Source organism: Sander vitreus, chromosome 19, assembly GCF_031162955.1.
Source record: "Sander vitreus isolate 19-12246 chromosome 19, sanVit1, whole genome shotgun sequence".
In the NCBI taxonomy this organism is placed as follows: domain Eukaryota; kingdom Metazoa; phylum Chordata; class Actinopteri; order Perciformes; family Percidae; genus Sander; species Sander vitreus.
Genome location: NC_135873.1, coordinates 3,947,123 through 3,969,057, shown reverse-complemented (window position 1 = coordinate 3,969,057; position 21,935 = coordinate 3,947,123). Strand labels below are relative to the sequence as shown.

General features: G+C 38.6%; 3 protein-coding genes across 7 annotated transcripts; all 3 read right to left on the bottom strand.

The window, feature by feature from the left end:
* Positions 1-719: 719 nt before the first annotated feature.
* Positions 720-6,994, bottom strand: mrpl48 (mitochondrial ribosomal protein L48). 2 transcript variants are annotated; one of them, XM_078276350.1, is made up of 8 exons: positions 6,824-6,994; positions 6,059-6,117; positions 5,355-5,386; positions 5,098-5,177; positions 3,975-4,144; positions 2,515-2,617; positions 2,341-2,430; positions 720-1,069 (listed from the first exon to the last, which is right to left on the bottom strand). In XM_078276350.1, exons 1-8 carry the CDS (start codon positions 6,842-6,844, stop codon positions 992-994), a joined length of 633 nt encoding a protein of 210 aa, XP_078132476.1. In that variant the 5' UTR covers positions 6,845-6,994; the 3' UTR covers positions 720-991. The 2 variants fall into 2 exon arrangements, with proteins under 2 accessions (XP_078132476.1, XP_078132477.1); XM_078276351.1 differs by having other exon boundaries at positions 6,059-6,111.
* A 1,155-nt stretch (positions 6,995-8,149) lies between these two features.
* Positions 8,150-16,743, bottom strand: LOC144534312 (E3 ubiquitin/ISG15 ligase TRIM25). 2 transcript variants are annotated; one of them, XM_078276163.1, is made up of 8 exons: positions 16,365-16,743; positions 14,443-15,111; positions 13,885-13,993; positions 11,896-11,991; positions 10,206-10,439; positions 9,754-9,776; positions 9,265-9,413; positions 8,150-8,878 (listed from the first exon to the last, which is right to left on the bottom strand). In XM_078276163.1, exons 2-8 carry the CDS (start codon positions 15,093-15,095, stop codon positions 8,604-8,606), a joined length of 1,539 nt encoding a protein of 512 aa, XP_078132289.1. In that variant the 5' UTR covers positions 15,096-15,111; positions 16,365-16,743; the 3' UTR covers positions 8,150-8,603. The 2 variants fall into 2 exon arrangements, with proteins under 2 accessions (XP_078132289.1, XP_078132291.1); XM_078276165.1 differs by lacking the exon at positions 16,365-16,743 and adding an exon at positions 15,957-16,047.
* Positions 16,744-17,377: 634 nt separating this feature from the next.
* LOC144534289 (sterile alpha motif domain-containing protein 9-like) lies at positions 17,378-21,482 on the bottom strand. Of its 3 annotated transcripts, XM_078276137.1 has the most exons (4): positions 21,466-21,482; positions 21,013-21,069; positions 19,448-20,358; positions 17,378-19,342 (listed from the first exon to the last, which is right to left on the bottom strand). In XM_078276137.1, exons 3-4 carry the CDS (start codon positions 20,285-20,287, stop codon positions 18,197-18,199), a joined length of 1,986 nt encoding a protein of 661 aa, XP_078132263.1. In that variant the 5' UTR covers positions 20,288-20,358; positions 21,013-21,069; positions 21,466-21,482; the 3' UTR covers positions 17,378-18,196. The 3 variants fall into 3 exon arrangements, with proteins under 3 accessions (XP_078132263.1, XP_078132261.1, XP_078132262.1); XM_078276135.1 differs by having other exon boundaries at positions 17,378-20,358; XM_078276136.1 differs by having other exon boundaries at positions 17,378-20,278; positions 21,466-21,480.
* Positions 21,483-21,935: the final 453 nt, after the last annotated feature.

Below are 21,935 nucleotides of genomic sequence, written 5' to 3'. Positions count from 1 at the left end.
AATACTTACTTTCTTTATGCACTGTAGTATGGCGGAGAAAAGTCACAAAAGTCATAGTATGGTATTTTGAAAAAAAGTCAGTATAGTGTCAAGTTTCTATGTATGATTGACATGGTTTTAACTTGCATGCGACTTATTTTGCTCCTGTTTCATTGTTTTTTTTCCTTGTTAAACTTCTGTCCTTAAGTTTAACTTGTCTTGTGACTGCAGCAAAAAAAGCCAAATCTATATACTTTTTAATTCAGATTCAGTTCCTTTTCTACAGATTTAACATTTATGTGAAACGGAAAGCGTTTTACTACATTTCCTCACCTACGGTACTATTTACAAAAAAATATTACAAAAACATGTTACACCGGTTACTTTTCATTTTTGGTTGCAGCTTCCTCAGACTGCATATAAAACCCTAAAGCGAGTTATCTAAAAAGCGACTGACTCAGGAGGTAAAGTACGTTGTCCCTTAAACCGATGAACTGTAAAGTACAACGGCACATTAGGGCCATAGCAGGAAAAAAAATGATATAACAGAGCCGGGGGAAGAGGGTAATATTCTGAGAAAAAACCCAGAATTTGAGATTTGAGTCATAAATTTAGGAGAAAAAACTTGGATATTCTCTGAAGTGAAAGTGGCAAATTACATGGAAAAACACGTACAAATTTACAAGAAAAAGATTGGACATTCTCTGCATTATTCCTTTTTTTTTAACAATGCAAGCGTCTGAGGTAGGAATACATTTATTTTTGTACAAACATTTACTCTCAAGGAACAGAATTGAAGCACTTAATATAACGATGCCTTAAGTTGGGGGAAAATGCAGTGTTTTATTTTGCAGAGGTCACAAAAGAATGTCAAATGTGTACTGTTACATTTCAATGCAAATGATCACTTTTAACGGCATTCAGTAATGAAATGCCAGGAAATAAATAAATTGAACAGGTAAACGAGGTGTAGCGCGTCACATAGATTTCAAACTTGAGAAGGTCACAGGTCCTAATGGCTCATCTGAGCGATGAGCCCCTCCAGCTCTGGACGGCCCTTGAACCGAGCCTGGAAATCAGCCTCTGTGTGCTGAAAGAGAAACAGGGAGGGGAGAGGTTACTTATGTGTTCAAATACAGAGGTTGCTTGTGGTCAAATGGCATTTTTGCTGACCACTAAAGGGCTTGCATAATCAATAGGTGTTTAATTTGAGTTCTTATTCATATACACTATATGGCTAAAAGTATGTGGACACACCTGACTTTGCATACTTTGGGTTTGTTTTTCCATGGTTTATGCTTAGCCTCTTAGTTCCAATTAAAGGACAAATCCGGCGCTAAATGATCCTAGGGGTTAATAACACGTGTACGGAGTCGACCGTTCTCTGGGATGTTTTCTTGCTAATCGAATATGACCAGTTTTATCGCAAACCGCTAATTAGCTTATAACGCTAGTCGTCGGGGCACACAAAAGTAAAAAGAAATCGCTATTTCTATACCACTAACAAGGCTCAAAATAGCACCACACTTAGCACCACACGGGAGCATAATGAGGGTCCCTACATGTAAACCGAAGCATTGAGAACTTTAAGTGTACAGATGAAAAGATAGTTTATAAAAGACTATCGTTCACGTATACACGCGGGCTCCATCTTGGGTAAACGGTCACGATCAGTCGAACGCTGAACGCCGCGCTTGAGCTATGTTACTGGTTACTGGTTGCACAGCGTTCGTCGTTCAACTGTACACTTTTAAAGTTCTCATGCTTCGGTTTACATGTAGGGACCCTCATTATGCTACCGTGGAAGTGTGGTGCTATTTTGAGCCTTGTTAGTGGTATAGAAATAGCGATTTCTTTTTACTTTTGCGTGCCCCGGCGACTAGCGTTATAAGCTAATTAGCGGTTAGCGATAAAACTGGTCACATTCGATTAGCATGAAAACAAATCCCAGAGGATGGTCGACTCGGTACACGTGTTATTAACCCCTAGGTTCATTTTGCGCCAGAATTGTCCTTTTAAAAGGATAGGTTTACAATTTTTCAAGTCTATCTTTAAACAATAGTCAGGTGGCCGTATGAACATTGAAACAGGTTGTGAGCGATGAAGTCATTCCTTCTGTATAATGTAAATGTCAAAATCACAACATATGGGTGTAATGTCTTGGATGTCCACATACATTTGGCTAGTTAGTGTTATGTTAACTAACTGACCAACAACCTAAGTTAACCTGAACCTAAATTCCAACACAGGTTTACAGGAAAAACTAAATCAAGGGGTGGCCTATCCAAAACTATTTACATACTGATTTTCCACATCTTTTCCAGGATCGTGCTTCAGTGTAATGTGCCAGCACTAACTCACCTCCTTCACAGAGAGCTCAACTCCCTCCGGTTGATTCTTCAAAAGAACGTCCATGAAAACGGGACACACTGTAGTGTCCAGACGGCTCAACTAGATAAACGAATAAATAAAACGCTTCAATGGTCAGGTCTTCAGACAAGGCACGCAGCAACCGATCCAGAAGGAAACATTTACCTGGACGACTCGCTCATGAGTCTTCAGGACGGCATCAACATACATCTTGGTGCCTTGCTCTTGCATTAGCATGACCTCTGTGCTCTTGGTCGGCAAAGCATAGCTGCAGGTGAAAAAAAACAAAAAATAATTGTACGATAATATGCAGCTATGGACTTTTTCTTTTAAAAATTGTAAACATACTATTCTTCACAATCGGAAAAGCTCATTGATCCTAATTTATATTATTATTATATTACATATATAGTACCGTTGCTGTTCGCCTGCATGAATTTCACCTGAAAACTGAAATGTCCTAAATAACGTGAGTAGTGAGATTGCGGGTATGTGGGGTATGTGGGAGGGAGGGGTTGAGAATGGCTGGACACTATATTGCTTTTACATTCTTATTTTTGTTGTTTGTTTTTAAATTCTATTTTATTTATTTGCAAAGCACCAAGAGGAATGCCATCCAATTTCATTGTATCCTGTACAATGACAACACAGAATTCTATTCTATAAGTGACTGACATTGTGTTGAGTTTCTTGATTCTTTTATGGAGTTACAATCAGACATACCAGTCTATAGTTAGTTAGTTGGTTTGTTTGGTTGGAAATACAGGCACTGCTATTTTGCAGTAATAAATATACAAAAAACAAAAAAAGGTTAGACATTATAAGTACTTCTATGCACTTTCAAATCACATCAGTGTGAAGTAATTTCAAATAAACTGCTCCAGGCCTTATTGTCAGCCTGCTATGTACCATATGAAGTAACCAACTCCATAACGGAGCTACACATATCTTCCAGTTTTACCTTCTGACATCATTAGTAACAACAAGAAGAAAAAACAGCTAAGATATACAGTTAAGGCTATGTTCACACGCGTCTTTTTTAAGCTGCCAGCGTCTGTTTTACATTACAATCCTATGGCGTAAACCGTGTTTTTTTTTTTTTTTTTAAAGTCCATTTTTTCAACACCACGGCCAACTTTTTTTCTGCAGCTCGGAGCTTCTTTTTGAAGTTGAAAAAAGTTGAACTTTTCTGAAAAAAAAACACCAGACGTCAAACGCTTTCTCGACAGCCGACCAATGACAAGCGGAGTAGTCGTTTTCATAATGAGAAAAATTGGAGTCAGAGCACAGCGAGCTACATTGTATAACAGGGGAATGACGGTTGGGGGAACTCACTTCGTTTTATCTAACGCTAGTAGCACCGCTTCCTCTCTCTGTTCTTTCTTGAGCTCGCTCCACCGCTTTGTTTTATCTAACGATAGCATTAGCACCGCTCCACATAGCACTTTAGGATACTGTCGCAGTAGCTGTTGTTATAGCAACAAAAGCTGCTCTCAGCTGCTTTTTGGAGCCAAAACGCTGTCAGCTTTTTTTTTTTTTTTTTACTACAATTGCGCCCTAGTCAACGTTTTCTTGGCAAAAAAAAGACGCCAAGTGTGAACATTATGGATTCTAAATATCCTCACCTTTCTGCCACTTTGATGCCGAGCCGGTTGCAGAGGTTGTGGATGTACTGGGAGTAATGCTCCACCACCGTCATGTCGTAACCCGACACTTTCACATTCAGAGTCCCATATGTTGTATCTGTCTCAGCCATGATCTCTTTCATCTGGTGTTTGTCTTTCTTTTTCTTCGGCTAAAAACAACGGAAACAAAACTTGACACTACAACAGACATTTACAGTGTTGATTTTATAATCATTTTATATCCCTTTGTCCAGATTAGACGTACTGTAAGGCTGACACTTTTCAGTTTGTAGGAATATAGGAATACATTAAATACTTGAATGACCTGTTCACATTCAAAATTGACCGTCTATATAAGCGCAACAGATCATTTGAAGTAGTTTGCCTTGTGGTCCAGTAGAGGGTGCTCTTGAAATGTAATATCACTATGTCCTATTGGTCTGCCAGTAAACTAAGCTAATAAATACATTTGCTAACTGGGCTGTTTCATTAATTAATTTAAACGAAGTGCGTGTGACTTGCTGAAACAGTGACAGCTCTATTGTAGCCTTGACACATTTTTGACCCTTCAGCAACCCATAGCCTATAATAAAAATGGGTGTTTGTTGATTTTTATGACGACGTAGCATTCATCATCAGCAAGGAATGAAATGAGACAATCCAATTATTCTATTCATGTTTCCCCGCATAAGACATTTCTAAAATAGCCACAAACGACCCCTTTATATGACGTTACACTTGTTTGTAACAAACATCTAATAATTAACCAAATTAATGTAGTCTCAAATATTAAAAGTGGGAGTTTTGAGTTTGTATTTGTTAGTTGTTTGTTTTTTTTATCAATGGCTTTATTTTCTAGGCACTTTCTCTCCATGTTTGTGTCAGCATTGGTTGAGTCAGATGTGAACACACAACACAAGATGTGTGTGTTGTACATGTAATTTCCGTGTTGTCATGGGTGAATAAAATGAATTGAAGCTTGAATGTTGACTTCGCAAATGTGGTCTTCAAAAAAAATGCAAACAGCTATTAGAAGTTATCTCATTACAGCCTTACATGGGATGTCTGGCCTTTTGATGGACGGATTCTCTGAAAAGATTTTTTTTCTGTCTGTCTGTCTTACCACTTCTTTAGGTAAAAGATGTCTCCACCTCCCAATCCCGTGGGTTGGCATGCTTTTGTATTGTCTTTCGCTTACTGAAGCTGTGGAAGAAGAGAAAAAAATGTCCATTTAAATATATACTGTTTGTACAAATACTACACGCCTTGGCAAGATACATTTAACAGACGAGAGTTGATCTGACAGCAGTAAAAACACAAATACAGTATTTTACATGTAAAGGACAAGTGTTTTATTCATAGCAGTCTTTAAATACTTACCCCAAACAGGATGTTGGATAGATGGTGTGGCCCTGTTAAAACAACAGTACAAGTATTAGTCCGAAACAGTATTAAAAAGAGAGAAATCAAATCACCAAGGTCACTTTAGGCTCATTTTGGAAAATAATAAATATTATTACATTTTTCACGACTTACAAGTTGAAATAGTAGCAAACAACTGCTGTTTGTACACCTAAAATTTCCGGCATAGTATACTTTCGGTCATCTTTTTACAATGGTAATTGGACCAATTAATAAATTAAGAGTGTGGTCTAGACCTACTCTATCTGTAAAGTGTCTCGAGATAACTCTTGTTATGATTTGATACTATAAATAAAATTGAATTGAATTAATTTACCGCCAATAAAGTGGTTAAAATAATCTGGCTAACTTTTGGACTTGTTTACAACCGGTCAGATCATCTGACCACACTTTTCTTGCAGCGTGGAAATAGCAGCAGTTACTTTGTTGCATAAAATGTTATCATAACTAACAGATTGTCTTTCCAAAAGTGTGAAAGAAATACCCAAGTTGTAATGAAATCTTTAACGTTTTAAAAGTAGCATACACTTTTTTTAAGCTGAGGTTCTATGGTTGTTGTTGTTGTTGTTATGAAGGACTACAATGACCATATCTTTATGATATAGCCTTCAGTTAGGCCAACATGAGGGATGACAATTAAAAAGAGCAATGCAAAGACTTACCGGCATAATGCAAGTGCTTGATTTAACACACATGCCTGTTGTGTGACAGACACCTGCAACTGGACAAAACAGAATAGCATCAGCTTAACAGAATAATGATGGTAATAATGATAATTCACAGACCACATTGTGAGAAGTTTTACTTGGAATGACCCTCTGCCAAAGTAACTACTACCTTCCAGCCTACCTCCACACACAGAAGGGAAACTGTTAAGCCTGGAGAATCATGATTTCTAATATGGGTTATTAGTTGGTTAAATTAAAGGTTTATACTTTTCTGTAAACCACAGTAAAAACTAACTGCGTGGCAAGTCGATGTTGCACTCCTGTAAAAGGCAACGCAGATCCAATGGGTTTTAGCGTATTAGAGAGCACTACATCTATTCTGAAGAATCTTCTTCAAAGGTCGGTTTGAAAAAGAGCTCTGAAGTGATTGACCAGCTAATTAATTTGAACCTCAAAAGGATTTTTTGTTTTGTTTGTTACTGATCATTTCTCGACTGATAAATTAATTACCAAAACTGGTACCAGCTTTCCAGTGAAACGACTAGCGTTAGCTGCGTCTCTGTGTTTCATATCATTGAATATTAACCGTCTTTGTAGTTTTGTGGCTGTTGCTTGGACACGAGTGATTTGAAGACATCAACGTTACTTGGTGTTTGGCGGAACTTGTGATGAGCATGATTAATCGAATCTGCACAATCTGTAGCTATGACCTCTGTGGAGAAACTAAACATTAAGCGGATAGCAACAACAAAACTTTACCTTTCGAAAGACAGCATTCATAGTTCAACCTTTTTTCTGTGTTTAACGGAATACACGCTGGGTAATGTAATGTAATGTAATTAGAATTAATAACAATCAAAACACATGCACTAACTGCCGCTACTAACACCGGAAGTTCTCACAGGAAACTATTCCGTCCTATTTTGTGTCCGTGGTTTGAAAGCCCCCGAACAAACGTTCCGGGACGGGAATCACATTCGGGCTTTCTCCACGTGTCTATTGAATACGTCATGTATATATTATGTTATGTATTCCTCTGTGTGTTAAAATCTAGTGAATGTTTGATAACAAACTGGTGAAATTAATGCCGTTAAATGAAGCTGCTGTTGGCCCAGTGATGTGAAATGAAATGACAATTCCCTTTTAAAACCCATCTTTTACATATTAAAAGCCATTTATTGATGCATTTGTCTCACTATATTGTTATCTTATCATACTTCTATTTCATTTTGTATTTGTTTTGTACTTCTGTCTTTTGGTAACTTATAATCCTAAAATGTTTATCATTATGTCACTTTTCCTGAATCATTGCCCATATCGGATTTCCTTTCAGCAATTTTAAAGGGGGAAAAAGCAATTCAGTGCGATTATTATTTTGTGTAGTTAACATATTTAAGTATTTAAATCCATTTTTTGCCCTTCTCCTACCCTCCTGTAGATCCAATCAAACTGAAGTTAAATCATGTATGTCATATTTTCAAAAGGACAGCCAGGCCACTGCACATTTCAACAACCTTTATTATGTATTCATATTTCAGTTTGGCCCCTCACAAAATCACTCGTATCAAAATAATAATCAACTTTTAACATTCAAATACTTCAGGCATAACATAGCATTTTCTGTAGTAAAGTGCAAAATCTGTTGTCGCCTGAAACCGATATTTTGAGAATAATGTATACACTGTGCATAGGAAAAAAAAATTAAACAATGCATTAATTGCTTTTAAAGCACAACTATGAAAAGCAAAGTCATCCTAAAGCCTGTATAGACTGTTAATATTGCATTTTTTTCTAATGTCATGCCAAGCAAACAAAACTTTTTAAAGTACACACACACACTCTCTCTCTCTTTGGCTTGCAAAACTGTAGCAAGAATGAAATAAACAAATCAATACAATCCATTAACACAGGACTTATTCAAGTAAATAGTTAGTAGCCTTGCGTGTTTGCTCTCCTTCAGGTAAAATGTGTTGGCCTGTTTACATGGATACTTATCAAAAGGCTTTCTATGGTGATGGAAAACTGGGAATCTTACAGATGCTTGGAAAATTTAAGAGATTATTTCAGAAGCTGTTATTTAGAAAGTGAAAGTTCTCAAAACAAATTAGATCAAATCAACTCAATTCTGTTTAGGCAAATTACTCACGATGTAAAATTCTTAGCAAAGTGGTAAAAATCCAGACATGCAGAAATTTAGCAAAATTCCGTTTGAGGAGTCCTTCCAGCCACATTCTGTCAATGTACATTCACGCATACAGCAATCAATCATCTTCTACTATAAAGCACCTTAAGTTTAGCAGTGCGCAACACAGGTTTAGCATGAGATTCTCAGTGCACGGTTCGTTTTAAATCCAGCTGACTCCAAGCTCTGATATCATCCAGTGTGTCATCTCAGAGCATTGTCCGAGGGTTTGAGGCAAAATGTGGTCACTGCTTGAGTCCTGAACTGTACATGGCACTCGCAGTTAAGAATCAAATCCAAAGTGCTTTAACAGGTGTAAAAATATATGTATCCAAATCCTGTCCTCGGTTAAACTCATCACTCTTCCTCGTCCTCCTCTTCTTCGTTCTCGTCCTCTTCAACGTCTTCCTCTTCTTCCTCTTCCTCCTCCTCTTCCTCCCCTGGGCTGTAAAGCTCACTCTGATCAATTACCTCCTCCTCCTCGTCTTCCTCCTCCTCCTCATCATCCTCTTCCTCCCCCTCGCTCCTCATTTCCTCGACGCTGCTGTCGTCGTGGTCGTCGTCGTCATCCTCCACAGCCTCTTCCTCATTCTCCTCCTGGTCCTCCTCCTCCTCGTGATCCGACAGGTGACCTGATGGGTGGAGAAGATAAAAAAAAAAAAGAAAAAAAAGAATCTGTTATAAAATGGGTTTTTTTTTCCCACCCCATTTTACGAGGGTAGGCTAAAACACCCCTCTGTACAATGTCATAAAGTTAAACAGCAGCCTCCAAAATTACTATAACATTAAATCTTTACCTCACTGAAGCAGATTCAACAAAAACCTGAACATTATAACCTTCATGAAGGGAGCATTTTCTGCAGGACTGTTGCATTAGACTACATTGATTTTAGCCATTAGGTGTATTTAAGTCCAGCAGCGCTGATATAACACAAAGCACTGTATTTTGTCATAGCCAGCAGCATTAAAAAGGACAAAGTGACATTAGAAGGTGATTTAATGAATGAGAATTCCTTACACAGGGAATTAATGGCAGCAACAATGTGACACGGTAGTTCCTCATCAAGGAATTTTCTCATTTCTTCCTCCATCATCACTCCAAGAACCTCCGTCTCCATGTCAACGTATTCTGGGTAGAACATGTTTTTTCTTAGCTGCCTACGACACCTAAAGGAAAACATCAATTAATCTGCAACTATTTGTTCAATAGTTTAAGACATTTTTCTAAAGCAAAACTGCCAACCATATGCCAGATAAAGCTTCTCATGTGTCAGGATTTGACTTTTATAGTCAGACAAAAAGTATGATTAGTTTTGCTTTCATTTCTGATATGACAGGATGAATACTGTGGGCCTACATAACTCAGTGTGATTATAAGTGCATGGTGGTTTTAGTTCCAGTGTTAATGGGCACAATCAATCGAGAAAATAACCTGCAGATGAATCAATAAAAAAAAAAAAAAGAATTGTTAGTTGCAGCCATCAATGAAAATAAAAGCAGTACTTACTGTTTTCCTGTTGTCTTGTGTGCCTGAAAAAGGGACAAAAACAGATGTTTGGACACAAATCATATACAGTAGATTTCCATAAAAATTAGTGGAGGTAACTTATTGGTGCAGCCCGTGGCAAAGGGGCAAAAGGTCAACTTCAAATTAGATTTGTTTTTGTAATGTACTAATGTATTACAAAAATGTAGCTGCCATAGTTTTTGTCACCATTTGTTCTGAAGCTGAAGACATTCCTCCTAAATTACAAAAACTCCACATTTCAAATATCTAAGAATTTATCTCCGTTTATTTCACACAAAAGGACATGCATGGTCTACCTTATTAACTACAAATCACAAGCAAATTCTTTAACGTTTTTTAAGCTATGATTCTTTTGTGAAAAGGTTCGCAGCAATGTAAAATGTATGGGATTGGTGCTTAATGGGTCAAAAGTGTTGAGCGAGGTGTCTCACCTCGATAAAGCGGAAAGGGTCGCTTTCCTGCATGAGGCCTTCGATGCCACAGCGGACCTCCTGGAGACGGACCTGGTCCTGGCAGATCCTGAAGATGTTCTTCTGAATCGCCGGCCCGTTGGTGTCACAATGGCTACGTGTGCATTCTCGCAATCTGGTGACGAATCTGAGTATTTTGGCCTTCATCTCTTCCCCCAGCCTGGTCAAGCACTGCTCAGAGTCGTCCATAAACTTCTAGATGGGGGGGGGGAGTGACGAGTAGGAGGAAAAGAGGACACAGGATGTCTCATACTGGAACTTAAGAGAAATCAAGTAATCTGTTATCATTGACTTCATGTAAATAAACAAGTTTTATGACTTTCACGTTAAGTCAACTTGATTACACACATTACAAAAACTCTCAGACTTAAATAAAACTCTTAGACTTAAATATAACAGCACTAAGTGCAAACACAGCTACTGTACACAAAGTATCTTAATGTTGCTGTCCATGGTGCTGAAAAGGATGAATCAACTGCTCATATTATGCTTTTTGGCTTTTCCCCCCACTTTCCTTTATTGTGTTATACATCTTTTTTTGAGTTGTAATAGGTTTACAAAGTGAAAAAGCCCAAAGTCCACCCCAAAGGGACTTACCATCTTCAACAGAAAACACTGTTCACCAACTGCTCCAAACAGCTCTATTGTAGTCCAGCCTTTACTTCCGTGACAAACGAGCGTCACTTTGTAACACACGTTATAATGCTCGCCTAGCTACTAGCATGGCACGCCCTCATACTCTGCTTCTGACTGGCTAGTAGTCCTTACCTAGCTACTGCGCATGTGCGACTCCCAACAAAGATGGAACAATACGAAATATATGGTGTTTTTTGATTAAACCATGTAAACCTATTCTGGTACAACCTCTTAATACAATTATGAACCTAAATATGAGCATAATATGAGCACTTTAATACTTCACAATCTAACCAGCCAAAAGGTCAGAAACACCTGGCCCTGTGGGCTTTAGGTGTCAGACACTCCCCTACATTCCGTGGGACATATTGGAATGAGAGTAGATGAAGAAAACAACTTGTAAAATGCCACCCGCAAGCTCTGATGCTCGCAGTACTACTGTGTGAAAATGGCCAAGGCCGGGTTTAATTGCAATCCACATGTTCACACATTACATTGGTATAAGAGTAGCGTAATGTGTGCAAAGCAAGTATGGTTAAGAGAGTGAGAGAGAGAGGCGGGCAGACACGTGTCAACAAATTAGTGGTAAAGTTGTCAAGTGGTAGTATATGTACAGTGTAGGTTTCTCATCACAACCCAGTAAAGTTCCTGTGTCTTGCTTCCCAACTGCTGGGTGAAGTGGAGGGAGTTAGCCCCGAAGTGAGCATCAATGTCCCGACCACAGTCTGGAAGTTGAAGCAGGAACGGTTGACAACATGTTTACAACAAGTTTGAGTTATTTAAATATTTTAGAGTGGTAGAGCCATAGTCAGTATGCATCTTGGTTTGTGTAATTAGTTACATTACTGTCACTGACAGATAATCAGAAAGTCATATTTATTTTTTCAATAATAATAATAAAAAAAAAAAAGATAGATAAACAGACCAACCCTTACAGCCCTAATACAAATGATCAAATATTCACCCGTTTTCAAAGTTGTTAGCCCTGTTGAAATATAAATGTGTGCCTTCTTACCTTATTCTGTCTCTCTTTCTCTCTCTGCTCCTGGAGTTTTTTCTCTGCCATGCTGTACTTCCTTTCAACCCTGTAGAGCTGCTTATCCAGCGTGCCCTGGTGAACATGAGAAGGCAAGTGATAATGATGTCACAATAGATTTTAAAATTTAAAGTATTCCCAGAACACAAATAGGTGAGTGTAGGGGTTGAAAGTGTGATTGATTACTACTGTGCCAATGACAAAAACTTGTTTCAATGCTGCTTGTAATGGCTTTCAAAAGTCAGGTGTTCAACTGATTAGAGTTTAGATTCTCTGCCCGAGCCCCGAGCTTGACCCTGCCCGACCCACGGGCCAATATTTTCCGCCACTATCCTCGGGCCGGACCCGTGATCAAGCATTTGTGTTTTTTTAATCATTACCTTAGTAGCCTAATTCGGTGGGGAGAAAGCTATGCCTCTCCAGCTTCTCCTGTAGCTCTGGCTGTCCTGCACTGACTTGAGTGTGAGGTAAACTGTGCTACATCATGTCTCCCCCATCTGCAGCACTGTTGTCGGCCAGTGCATCAGCATGCAGACCGTGGCGAAGGACAGTATTAATTAGGTGATCGAGACAAGAAAGTCTCCTATATGGCTCCAAGGCTTTGATTACGTTGCTGCCTTAAACTGTTACCCACACTATTCAGCTGAGGGAGCTAGCTTTTTTTATGTTTCTTCATTCGGATCCATTTGCGATCCATGCCATTCTGAATAAACAAACAGCGCAGTTTACATGCTTCGTCCTTGTTGCATTATTCATTAAGATAATTCTAAACAGATTTCTGTAGTTCAAACAACTCGGAATTGTAGTTGAGAACGTCAGTTATAACGGCCCAAAATTGTCGGGTTTAAATCAGGCTCGGGCTCATAGTTACAGTAAATGTGTCGGGCCGGGCTCGGACACAACGCGCATGGGCAGGGTCGGGCTTGGGCTTGATTTTTTGGGCCCGATCTAAGCTCTACAACTGATACAGAGATAGATGGCTTTATTTATCCCCGAAGAGCAATTCAGTTTCTACAGTCCACTAAAACATATATACACATTCATACTGCCAGTCATCAATGATAGAGGGAGCACAATAAAAGACATACGGAAAAGTGTGAGATCCAGAAGTATACTACAAGAAAAGTATTTGAAATAAGAACTGAATAAAGATCATAGTCAGATAAAGACAGACGGAATTAAATAATAAAATTGAAACCCTTTGAAATATCTTGTCTCTAGATTTGTTTATTGTCAAAGGGAAATGAAAATATCCACCGCTGCTTTAGAACACTAGATACTTTGCCTGTGGTTTGTTTATTCCACCAAAAAAAACTTTCATTATTGTATTAATTGAATCCATTTGGGTGCCAACACAAAGAAAAATTGCTAGGGAATTTTGAAAGCCTACAGTCTTACTGTTGCAAATTAACATAATATAATAAGTAAGGCCATCAATCAATTATGTCTAATGTATAGAATATTTTGAATTAATAGGTTTCTGGACTGAATATCCAAAGCAATGAACTGGAAGCCCTTTCAACTTCACACTCTGTTCAGGAGAAGCACAGGAAGTGGATTTAACTCCCCTACAGAAAGACCAAAAAGTCATGTGACTTTTTCCCCTTTCATTTACACACAGGCATACGCACACTCCCAACAACAACTCATTCATTAGGATTCCAGACTCATCCCAAGACTTTGTGTGAGCCAAACAATCAGAAGGTGGTAAAACTGAATTGAGTAGGGTGCACAGAGAGACACATAATTTCAACATAATAATGCAGATATTCTAACCAAAAGTATGACTACGTGGGATGTTAGGCGAGGTTCAAAAAACCTTTTATAACCTACGTTACAATGGGACTGAAAATTCCTAGCTTTCTTTAAAAAGGTGTAAGTTTCCTATTTTTATTTCCCATAATAATAATAATAATAATAAACTTTTCTAACCTGTGTAGAAACCATTTTTAATATAAAAAGATATACCTTGAGATCTTTCATCGTGTTTTTTAGGGTCTTAATTGTGTGTCCCGAGTGTCCTCCTTCTATGGTGCAGGCGTTGCACACGCACATCTTGTCATCCATGCAGTAATATCTGGAGGTATATACCAAATAAAAACAGAATTAAGATAAACCTGGTAAATGACAGATCTTCTTGAAATGCAGTACAACACTTGCTTATGAAGTGGCACTCTATTATGTTATTCTAGGTTAATGTGAAAAAATGTGTTATGTTTGGTTTTGTACAAGTTATTGAAACTGAATAAAAGTGGGCAAAAGAATTAGTAGAGCAACCTTGGTATAAAAACAACCAAATCGGTACATCCCTAGGTAATATCAAACATCAGCTGACTATTACTGTCTGAGAATATTGTTTCATTCAGACAGTTATTTTTTGGTCAAATAGGTGGATGATCGATGATTGGTCACAGTAACACTAGATCAAAACTTTGTGGCATTGAGAAAAAACTATTTCCCTCCATGATGAAATGCCCACCTTTTCAAAATATAACACCACAATATCTGAGTGCACATGCCTCTCACCTGTATATCTCATCATGATCCGGGCACTTCCTCTTCCAGAAGTCGTTCATTGGTTCGGTCAGTGGATGCTCGCGGAAAGCCGGCAGTTCAAGATGTGGCTTGACATGCTCCTGGCACATTGACACCTCACACTTCAGGCACGTCTTGACTGCAAACATTGACTCAGCAGCAGCAGCAGCAGCAGCAGCAGCGGGTTCCCGTTTGTCACCCTCTTCCTGAGAAACAGAAGCAGCAGAATACCCTTCTCCGACAGCACTGATGCCTGATGCCTCTGCGGCAACTGAGGGGCAGTAGTCACATGGAACAGCAAACAGACTCCTGGCTTGCTGCGCTGACAGAGAAGACGACAGAAATTCCCTGGATTTTAAAGCTGTAGCAGCTGCAGTAGTAGATCTGCGCCGGTGACGGTAGTCGTCAGCAATATTAGCTAGTTTGAAGTTTTTCTGAAAGTTGATGCCACACCGGTGGCTTTCGCGGCACTCTGGGCAGCGGAAGCGACCGCGATCTGCTTGCCGCTTTAGGCGATCCAGGCAGGTCTTGCAGAAGTTGTGGCCGCAAGGAAGCAAGTGGGGGTCGCGGTACAAGTCCAGGCACACTGGGCAGGTGAGCTCCTCTTGCAAGACACTGGAATGCTCTGACTGGGCTGAGGCCATGATGTCAGTATTCAAACTGTAAGGTCAGAGAGATGAGACAAGTGGAGGTGGTGAGAAAGATAAGGACGGAAAGAAGTGGAAAAAGTGGATGAGGTAGTGGTGGGGATTGGAGATAAGATGGTGAAAAGAGGCAAGAGAGAGATGGAGGTGGGTAGAAATTAAGGGACATGAGAGTGATAATTGGAGAAATAGAGAGCAGGATAGGTGGAGAGGGAAGGGAGGGCGACATGATGAATCAGTTAACTGATTAGACATAACACTGCTTTCAATTAATAGATAGATTTTTCAAGCAAAAATGAAAAAAACATTCGCTGGTCCCAGTCTCTGAAACTGGAATATCTGTTGCTTTTCTCTGTCAGATAGTATACTGAATATATTTGGACTAATGGCTGGAAAAAAAACAAGCAACTTCACCCTGGGAAAGTACAAGTTATGTTTTATGTAAAGCACTTTTATGTAAACACACGAATAAAGCTGCCTTGCCTATAATTGGGACTATTTATTGACTTTTTACAGACAAAATAATTATTAATCTGGAAAACAATCTCCAAAATAGTCAATAATAAAAAGCAATCGGAGAGGCCTTCAGTAAACGGTTCCTTATTTTGAGCATTTTGTGAAAACAAATTAAAACTTATTTACCTACCAATCACATCTTTTTTCCTGCATGATGATTAATAAAATGATAAAAAAAATTTTTTTAAAGTAGAACAAACTGTAACTTTAGGCCTTGATAAAACCTCCAAAAACAGGTCAGTTGGTGTCTGGTGCTCAGTTAAGCTTGTTGAAAACAGTCTGTTTAAAAGGCTATGACCTTAAGATTTCGTGGAAAACCGCCAATCAGCTTGTAGTTGTTTATACGTCAAAAAGTGGTTTCCCAGTTTGTCAGCAGTGGTTTCCAGTGCTCCACCTGTCAGCTTAATAACACAGGCCAGTGAAGCTGCTCTGAAAACGGTTCTATGTCCGCACTGTAAGCAAGAAACCTTAAAATTAATTTATATTTCCCTACGTTAACGTTACTCATAGAACTGGAGTTACATCCAGGTAACTGCCATTTACACAATAATCAAAACTACTGTTTATTAAGCATGTTTTTCCTAGTACTACCTAGCTAAATTAACGTTAACAGTAGATTACGGGGTCAACCAACAATTAGCTAGCTAACATGCCTCCCTCTTAGATAACGTTAACGTTACACTAATCTCTTCCTGGCTTAGTTGCTGTGTTGAGCTAAAGCAAACCACGACAGACAATGCTAACGTTACTTACCTTGATAATGTCACTTTAGGTTATCTTCGTACAAAGCTGAAACACAGATGTCCACTTACAAGCTGTCTGTATCACAAACGATGAGGCTAACGTCTCAAATCTCGAAGCCGCAGTGCACCTGTCTTGCTGGGGCTAACGTTAATAACATGTTAACGTTACACGACCCGTTAGCTTTGCTTTTTTTGTTCCCACAAACAGTACGGTTTGTTTTAGGGAGTCCGAGGAAACATTCCAGTCACCGGGCATTTAGTTTCTCATCTGGAGTGTTCGGCATTTGACAAAAGAGGACGAGTCGACACACACCTGTGCGACAGACAAACATTTAACGGCTAACTGAAACTAAGCAGGTTCATGCGGGGAAAATGCTGCCTTCAGGGTCTCCTCGGAAATTCCGTATTTACACTATATTCACCGTAAACGGTTGACCGCTGAGGGCGCTGTTACACTTTCTAGCACAGACAGTAAGCTTTGTAGTTGTTGTAAACTGTTGTCATTCACATTATTCAGTTGTGTGTGCAACCTGTATCCATTACTTACGGTGGCCCTGAGGTGTAAAGCACAAACACATTGGATGAAACACATTAGTTTTCTATTTTGTTAATGTCCTATTAAAATGTTGTGTATTTGGTTTTGTTGGGTTTTCTAATATGTGAATGTGTTATGAATAAATGTTGTTGTGTTTTACACTATTACTTAAAGGGGAACACTACCTAAATTAAGAATTCCAATGTTATTTTGATGCGACCCGATACCGGATAAGCGGACGAAGATGGATGGATGGATATTTTGATGGCCTGGAATAGTTTATTCAAAAGCCAGAAACCAGATAAGTAAGTCTCAAATGTTTGATGTGATCTGCTATAAAATCTAGAGCTGCTCCATAGACAATGAATGGGGAAATGATTTTGTGGACCAATAGAACTGTTTGTTTTATTTTTTACACCCAAATTACCTTTATTCTAAAGTGTTCTCAAAAATTTCTAAATTTCAGTGAACTTCCATGGTTCAGAAACTCACATTGCAAGTTTAATTCTATTCCCAAAACAACTGTATACATTATTTCAAATTACGTTTTTTACAACATGTTCCTTTTTGAAAAACATTGATTCAAGTTTGTATGCACATGCATATTAAAAGCACAGGAATACAAGCAACAACTCATAAAATATCATAAAACTGTCAAAGTCTAATGCAATACAATGCATTTCAAGTTTGTATTGGAAAAGTACATTTAAAAAACAACAAAAATGATAATGCTTTTCATATTGTTTTTTCTTCATTTCATCAGACTAAATGTTAAATATGTTAATATGCTATATAAATATGTTAAATGTATATTTTATTTTTTCTTTTATACACTCATAAACCAAACCTTACAGTTATTTTATGACTTTATGACTATTTTATGGCTCTATGACAATGATGACCTGTCGGTCAGTCCACCGCTTCGGTTCAGACAGTAATATCGTAAATAATATAATAATAATAATAATAATAATAATAATAATAATAATAATAAGTAATAAGTAACTATTGAATGGGTTGCCATAACACTTTGTACAGACATTGATTTTGTAATAATATGAATAATATTTAATTAATTTGCCAAGTTCATTTACACATACGAGGAATGTATTCTCTGCATTTAAGCCATCCTAACTCATTAGGAGCAGTTAGGCTGGTAAATTTAGCCATAGTCCGGCACCTGGGGAACAACTCCAGTTGTAATGTCAGTGCCTATGTCAAGGACAGTGGCAGAAGTTACCTAGCATGTATGTCTTTTAATCCCAAAGTGTTCATTGTCAATTACTCTCCAGACATGTACCGTAAGGTTATCCCACTTTGAAGACGACAGGACCCTGAATTGTGAAGCCAAGATAGAAAAGCATTGGGCTCAACACTGGAGCTTCAGGTTGTTCAACCTCTGTTGTAGCCATTATTTTCTTCCCTCCAACACAAATAAACACTTGCTCTTTTCCATGATCCTGTGGCATATTGGGAGAGTGGCATAGCTCTACTTGGATTGGGAGAAGCATGTCTTGGATTTCTGGGACTCGCCACACGTCCCCATTGATCCACATTTCATTGATACGCTTCCATTTCTTCTTAGCTCTTTTATCATGATCATCAGCTAGCTCAGCATCCACCTTTTTTTCCACGATTGCATCCAACCTTGATTTGTGAATCCATTTGCTCAGTCCAGAGCCCGTCCCCAGAAAAAACAGAGGTAAAAGGTACCTGCCTCGAAGGTATTTGGCATACTCAGCTCTCTCAAACGCTTTCTTCATGAAGGTGACATGCTCTTGCAGGTCAGGATCAAACATGAGGTCAAGGGATAGCTGTGCAGGCTCTCCTCTTGTTTCTTGTTCCTCATTGCTGTCCTCATCCACCCAGGTTTTGTCTTCTGACTCGTCGTCCTCCGTGGCCGTCTGTTCCACTTCTTCATCATCCTCTTCTTGCACCACCCAAGGCTCTTCCTCAGGCCAAAACAACAGCAGAACCAAAAGGTAAAACTCAGAGCTTCTACACCCCACTTCTGTGCCCAAGAATCTGTAAATTATTGCTTGGAGTTCTTTCACTGGAGTGAGAGAGTTATGCATCTTGTTGCTCAAGATGATGTTGGAGAGGATGTACCTCTCAGCTACTTTGACATCGTCAACATTTGCCTCGTATATGGTTTTCAAACGATCATGGATTGCCTCTAAATCAGACACTGTTTCCTCAGGCTCCTCAAACCCAGCACGTCTTCCTTTTGATGTGAAAAGGCCGTGATTCAGACCATCTAGAAGGCCTGGAAAGCTGGTGGATTTAGCTGCTGTTTTTGTTGTGTACAGTTCGTAACAAAGTACAATGTCCTTCCAAAAGTAATACGGCTCTAAGGATGTCATGTCAGGCTTGGAGTAGACTAGGTACCATTCAAAAAAGTCAAACTTGGCTTCAACTTCCCGTTTCCACTTTTGAATGAAACTGCTGTGTCTCTGTGAAGGATAAGATCGTACCTTATTTAGTTTCTCAAAGGCTGTCTTTGCCACTTGAATAAAGCCAAAGTGGCCTCTGTTGTTGAAAGAATTTGAAATGCTTACAGTACCAGCTGTGTCCTTCATTTCTGGGCCCTCTTCTTTGTCAGCTTTCCTCTCCACATCTTTAAAGGCTTTGAAGGCCTCTGTTGCCATGTGCAAGATGTCCTCCTGTCGATTGGCTTCCCTCATCAAACGGTTCTTGTATATCTGCCCAAGAGTGTCCGCCGCATGAGAGTAGTTTGGAGCTCTTGTAATGGCTTTCTTTGCCCATTCTTGAGCTTTTTTATAGTCAATGCCTCCTCTGATGTAATAAAGACGAGAAACGGTTTGGGGAAAAATGTGGTTCTGTCTTAATTTATCTGATGCAGTTTCCAAAACAGACACGGCTTTGTGAAAATTCTCTTTCTTGTGTATATCTTCAATTAACCTGGAAAACTTCTCTTTACCATTTTCTCCCAATTTTCTCTTTGTCAGCAACTCTTTGATGAACTGGAGTGTATGTGGTTGGGGCTGATCTCCACAAAGTGAGAACATAAATTTCTTCACTATAGCACTCCTGGAATTCCCTAAGCAAGCTAGTATATTCACAGCACTCTGTGCAAACACTGTGTCAATCATACATCTGTGTTCAGGGTTTGGACTGGATGTGTTGATAAAACACGTAAAAGGCTCCATTCTTTCTTCAAAGGGGGGGCCTCCATGGATGGGATCAGGTGGTCCAAGGATCTTCTGACACTCAGGCATCAGAAGGTAGGCCTCAGGAATGTACGCGTTTAGCAGTGCTAAAAAAGAGAATAGTTTTGTGCTGGTGGACTGTGGGTTTTGTTGCACATACTGTGAAAGGCGCTGGATCCTATCAATCTGTTCCTCCAATGTCAACTCCATGACGATACCCTTAGACATCAAGATGAAGATGAAAGTTTAGTTTTTTCTCTGTTCAGCTTCAAAAAGGTAGTCCAGCTGTATTTAAATACCTGAAGAGGTGATAACAACAGAACCCATGTTAATTATTTAGTTGTACCACTTTCTAATACTTTTTAAAACACTTAAACCACCTCGCTGGAGGCGTGGCTCTATGGATGGCAATGGCGGTCGATCATTTGATCCGCACTTTAAGTCTTGGGCACTGGCTTTGTCTTTGTAGCTCTTTAATTCTCCCTAGTTCTTGGTCCAGTGCACTTTTGACCTCTGACTTTCTGGGGGAAATTTCAGGGCATCTGGGCCAAAACAAATTTTATATATATATATATAATATCTGTAGGCTTGAAGAACCAGTTATAAATTATTTATTAACAGTTTGCTTTCCACTTCTGTGACCCATAATTATATTATAAACATTTGTAACTGCAGAATATATATGGTTAATTCCCCTTTCTTAATGACTTAACATTTATTGCAGATTTGCTGGCTTATTAGAAAGTGAGCATGAGCATGTATTTATGATTTGCCTATTAATAATATTATACAACCTGGTTTGAGATAAATAGACATTAAGTATTACTAAATTATTTAATAAACATTAGAAAAATAGTAACAACTTACAAACCCTATAGCTGCTGACATTTAAGAAAGTAGTATCGTATGAAGTATCTCATATTTGCTAAAAGTTAATGATTTAGTTCACTGACCTGCACCAGCTCTTAGTAGCCTAATTTCTGGTGAGATGTTTGGCTTTTTGCAGATTCCTGATGACACAAAACACATAAAATAAAGGTTACTTATGGCAAAAGGTTTAAAAAAAATAAGACTACTTTTCAAAACTAATCAGAAACCGTTCCAGAAATAATAATAAAATGTAAAAATAAAATAAAAATAAAAAAACAATTTAAAACACTTTGGAAAGGGTTGTGAAATTATTGTAACTATTTACAATCATAACTCAGTTAAGTAAGAGGAACGTTTAAGCAGCAGCATGATTGTAATAAAGGTGATGAAAGATTAATAATAGTAAGCAGTAAGCTCCAGTAAGCTAACAGCACACATCTTCACAAATATAGTTTGTACTGATTATATTAAAAAATGTAATAAAAGAAACAAAGAATGGAAAATTCAACAACAAATGTTTATGCAAATCCTGTTACGTGTTTGAGTTCCAGCAGAGGTAAGGTGGACTAAAGAGCCTGAGGATGTTATTAATAAACAGCTTTAAGCCACGCCTTCTGCATATTGTTGATTCTTGTATCTTGGATAAGGCGTACTTCATTGTATTGAATGTCATTTCTCCTTGGTGATGAGTAATGATACCTTAAATAGCTCATGCTTGAGACAAGACTATTAGATGCCTCCTAACTTTTAAGTTCTGATTTCCAAGAAATGAAAATGAAGTCCTTTAGCTGAGTCATTACACTGGTGATAATAAATGTTCTGATTTCTTGTAAACGTCTGTAAGCCTACCGATTAACTTGTCGGTGTGGTTTATTGCATCAGGTGAGCTTACGCACCAGTGGTGGTACAGTAGAATTTTTTTTAACCTTTGTACAAAGAACTGACCCTGTGAGGTTAACAAAAATTCTACTGTACCACCACTTCTAAAGCTCCTTAATTAACACAC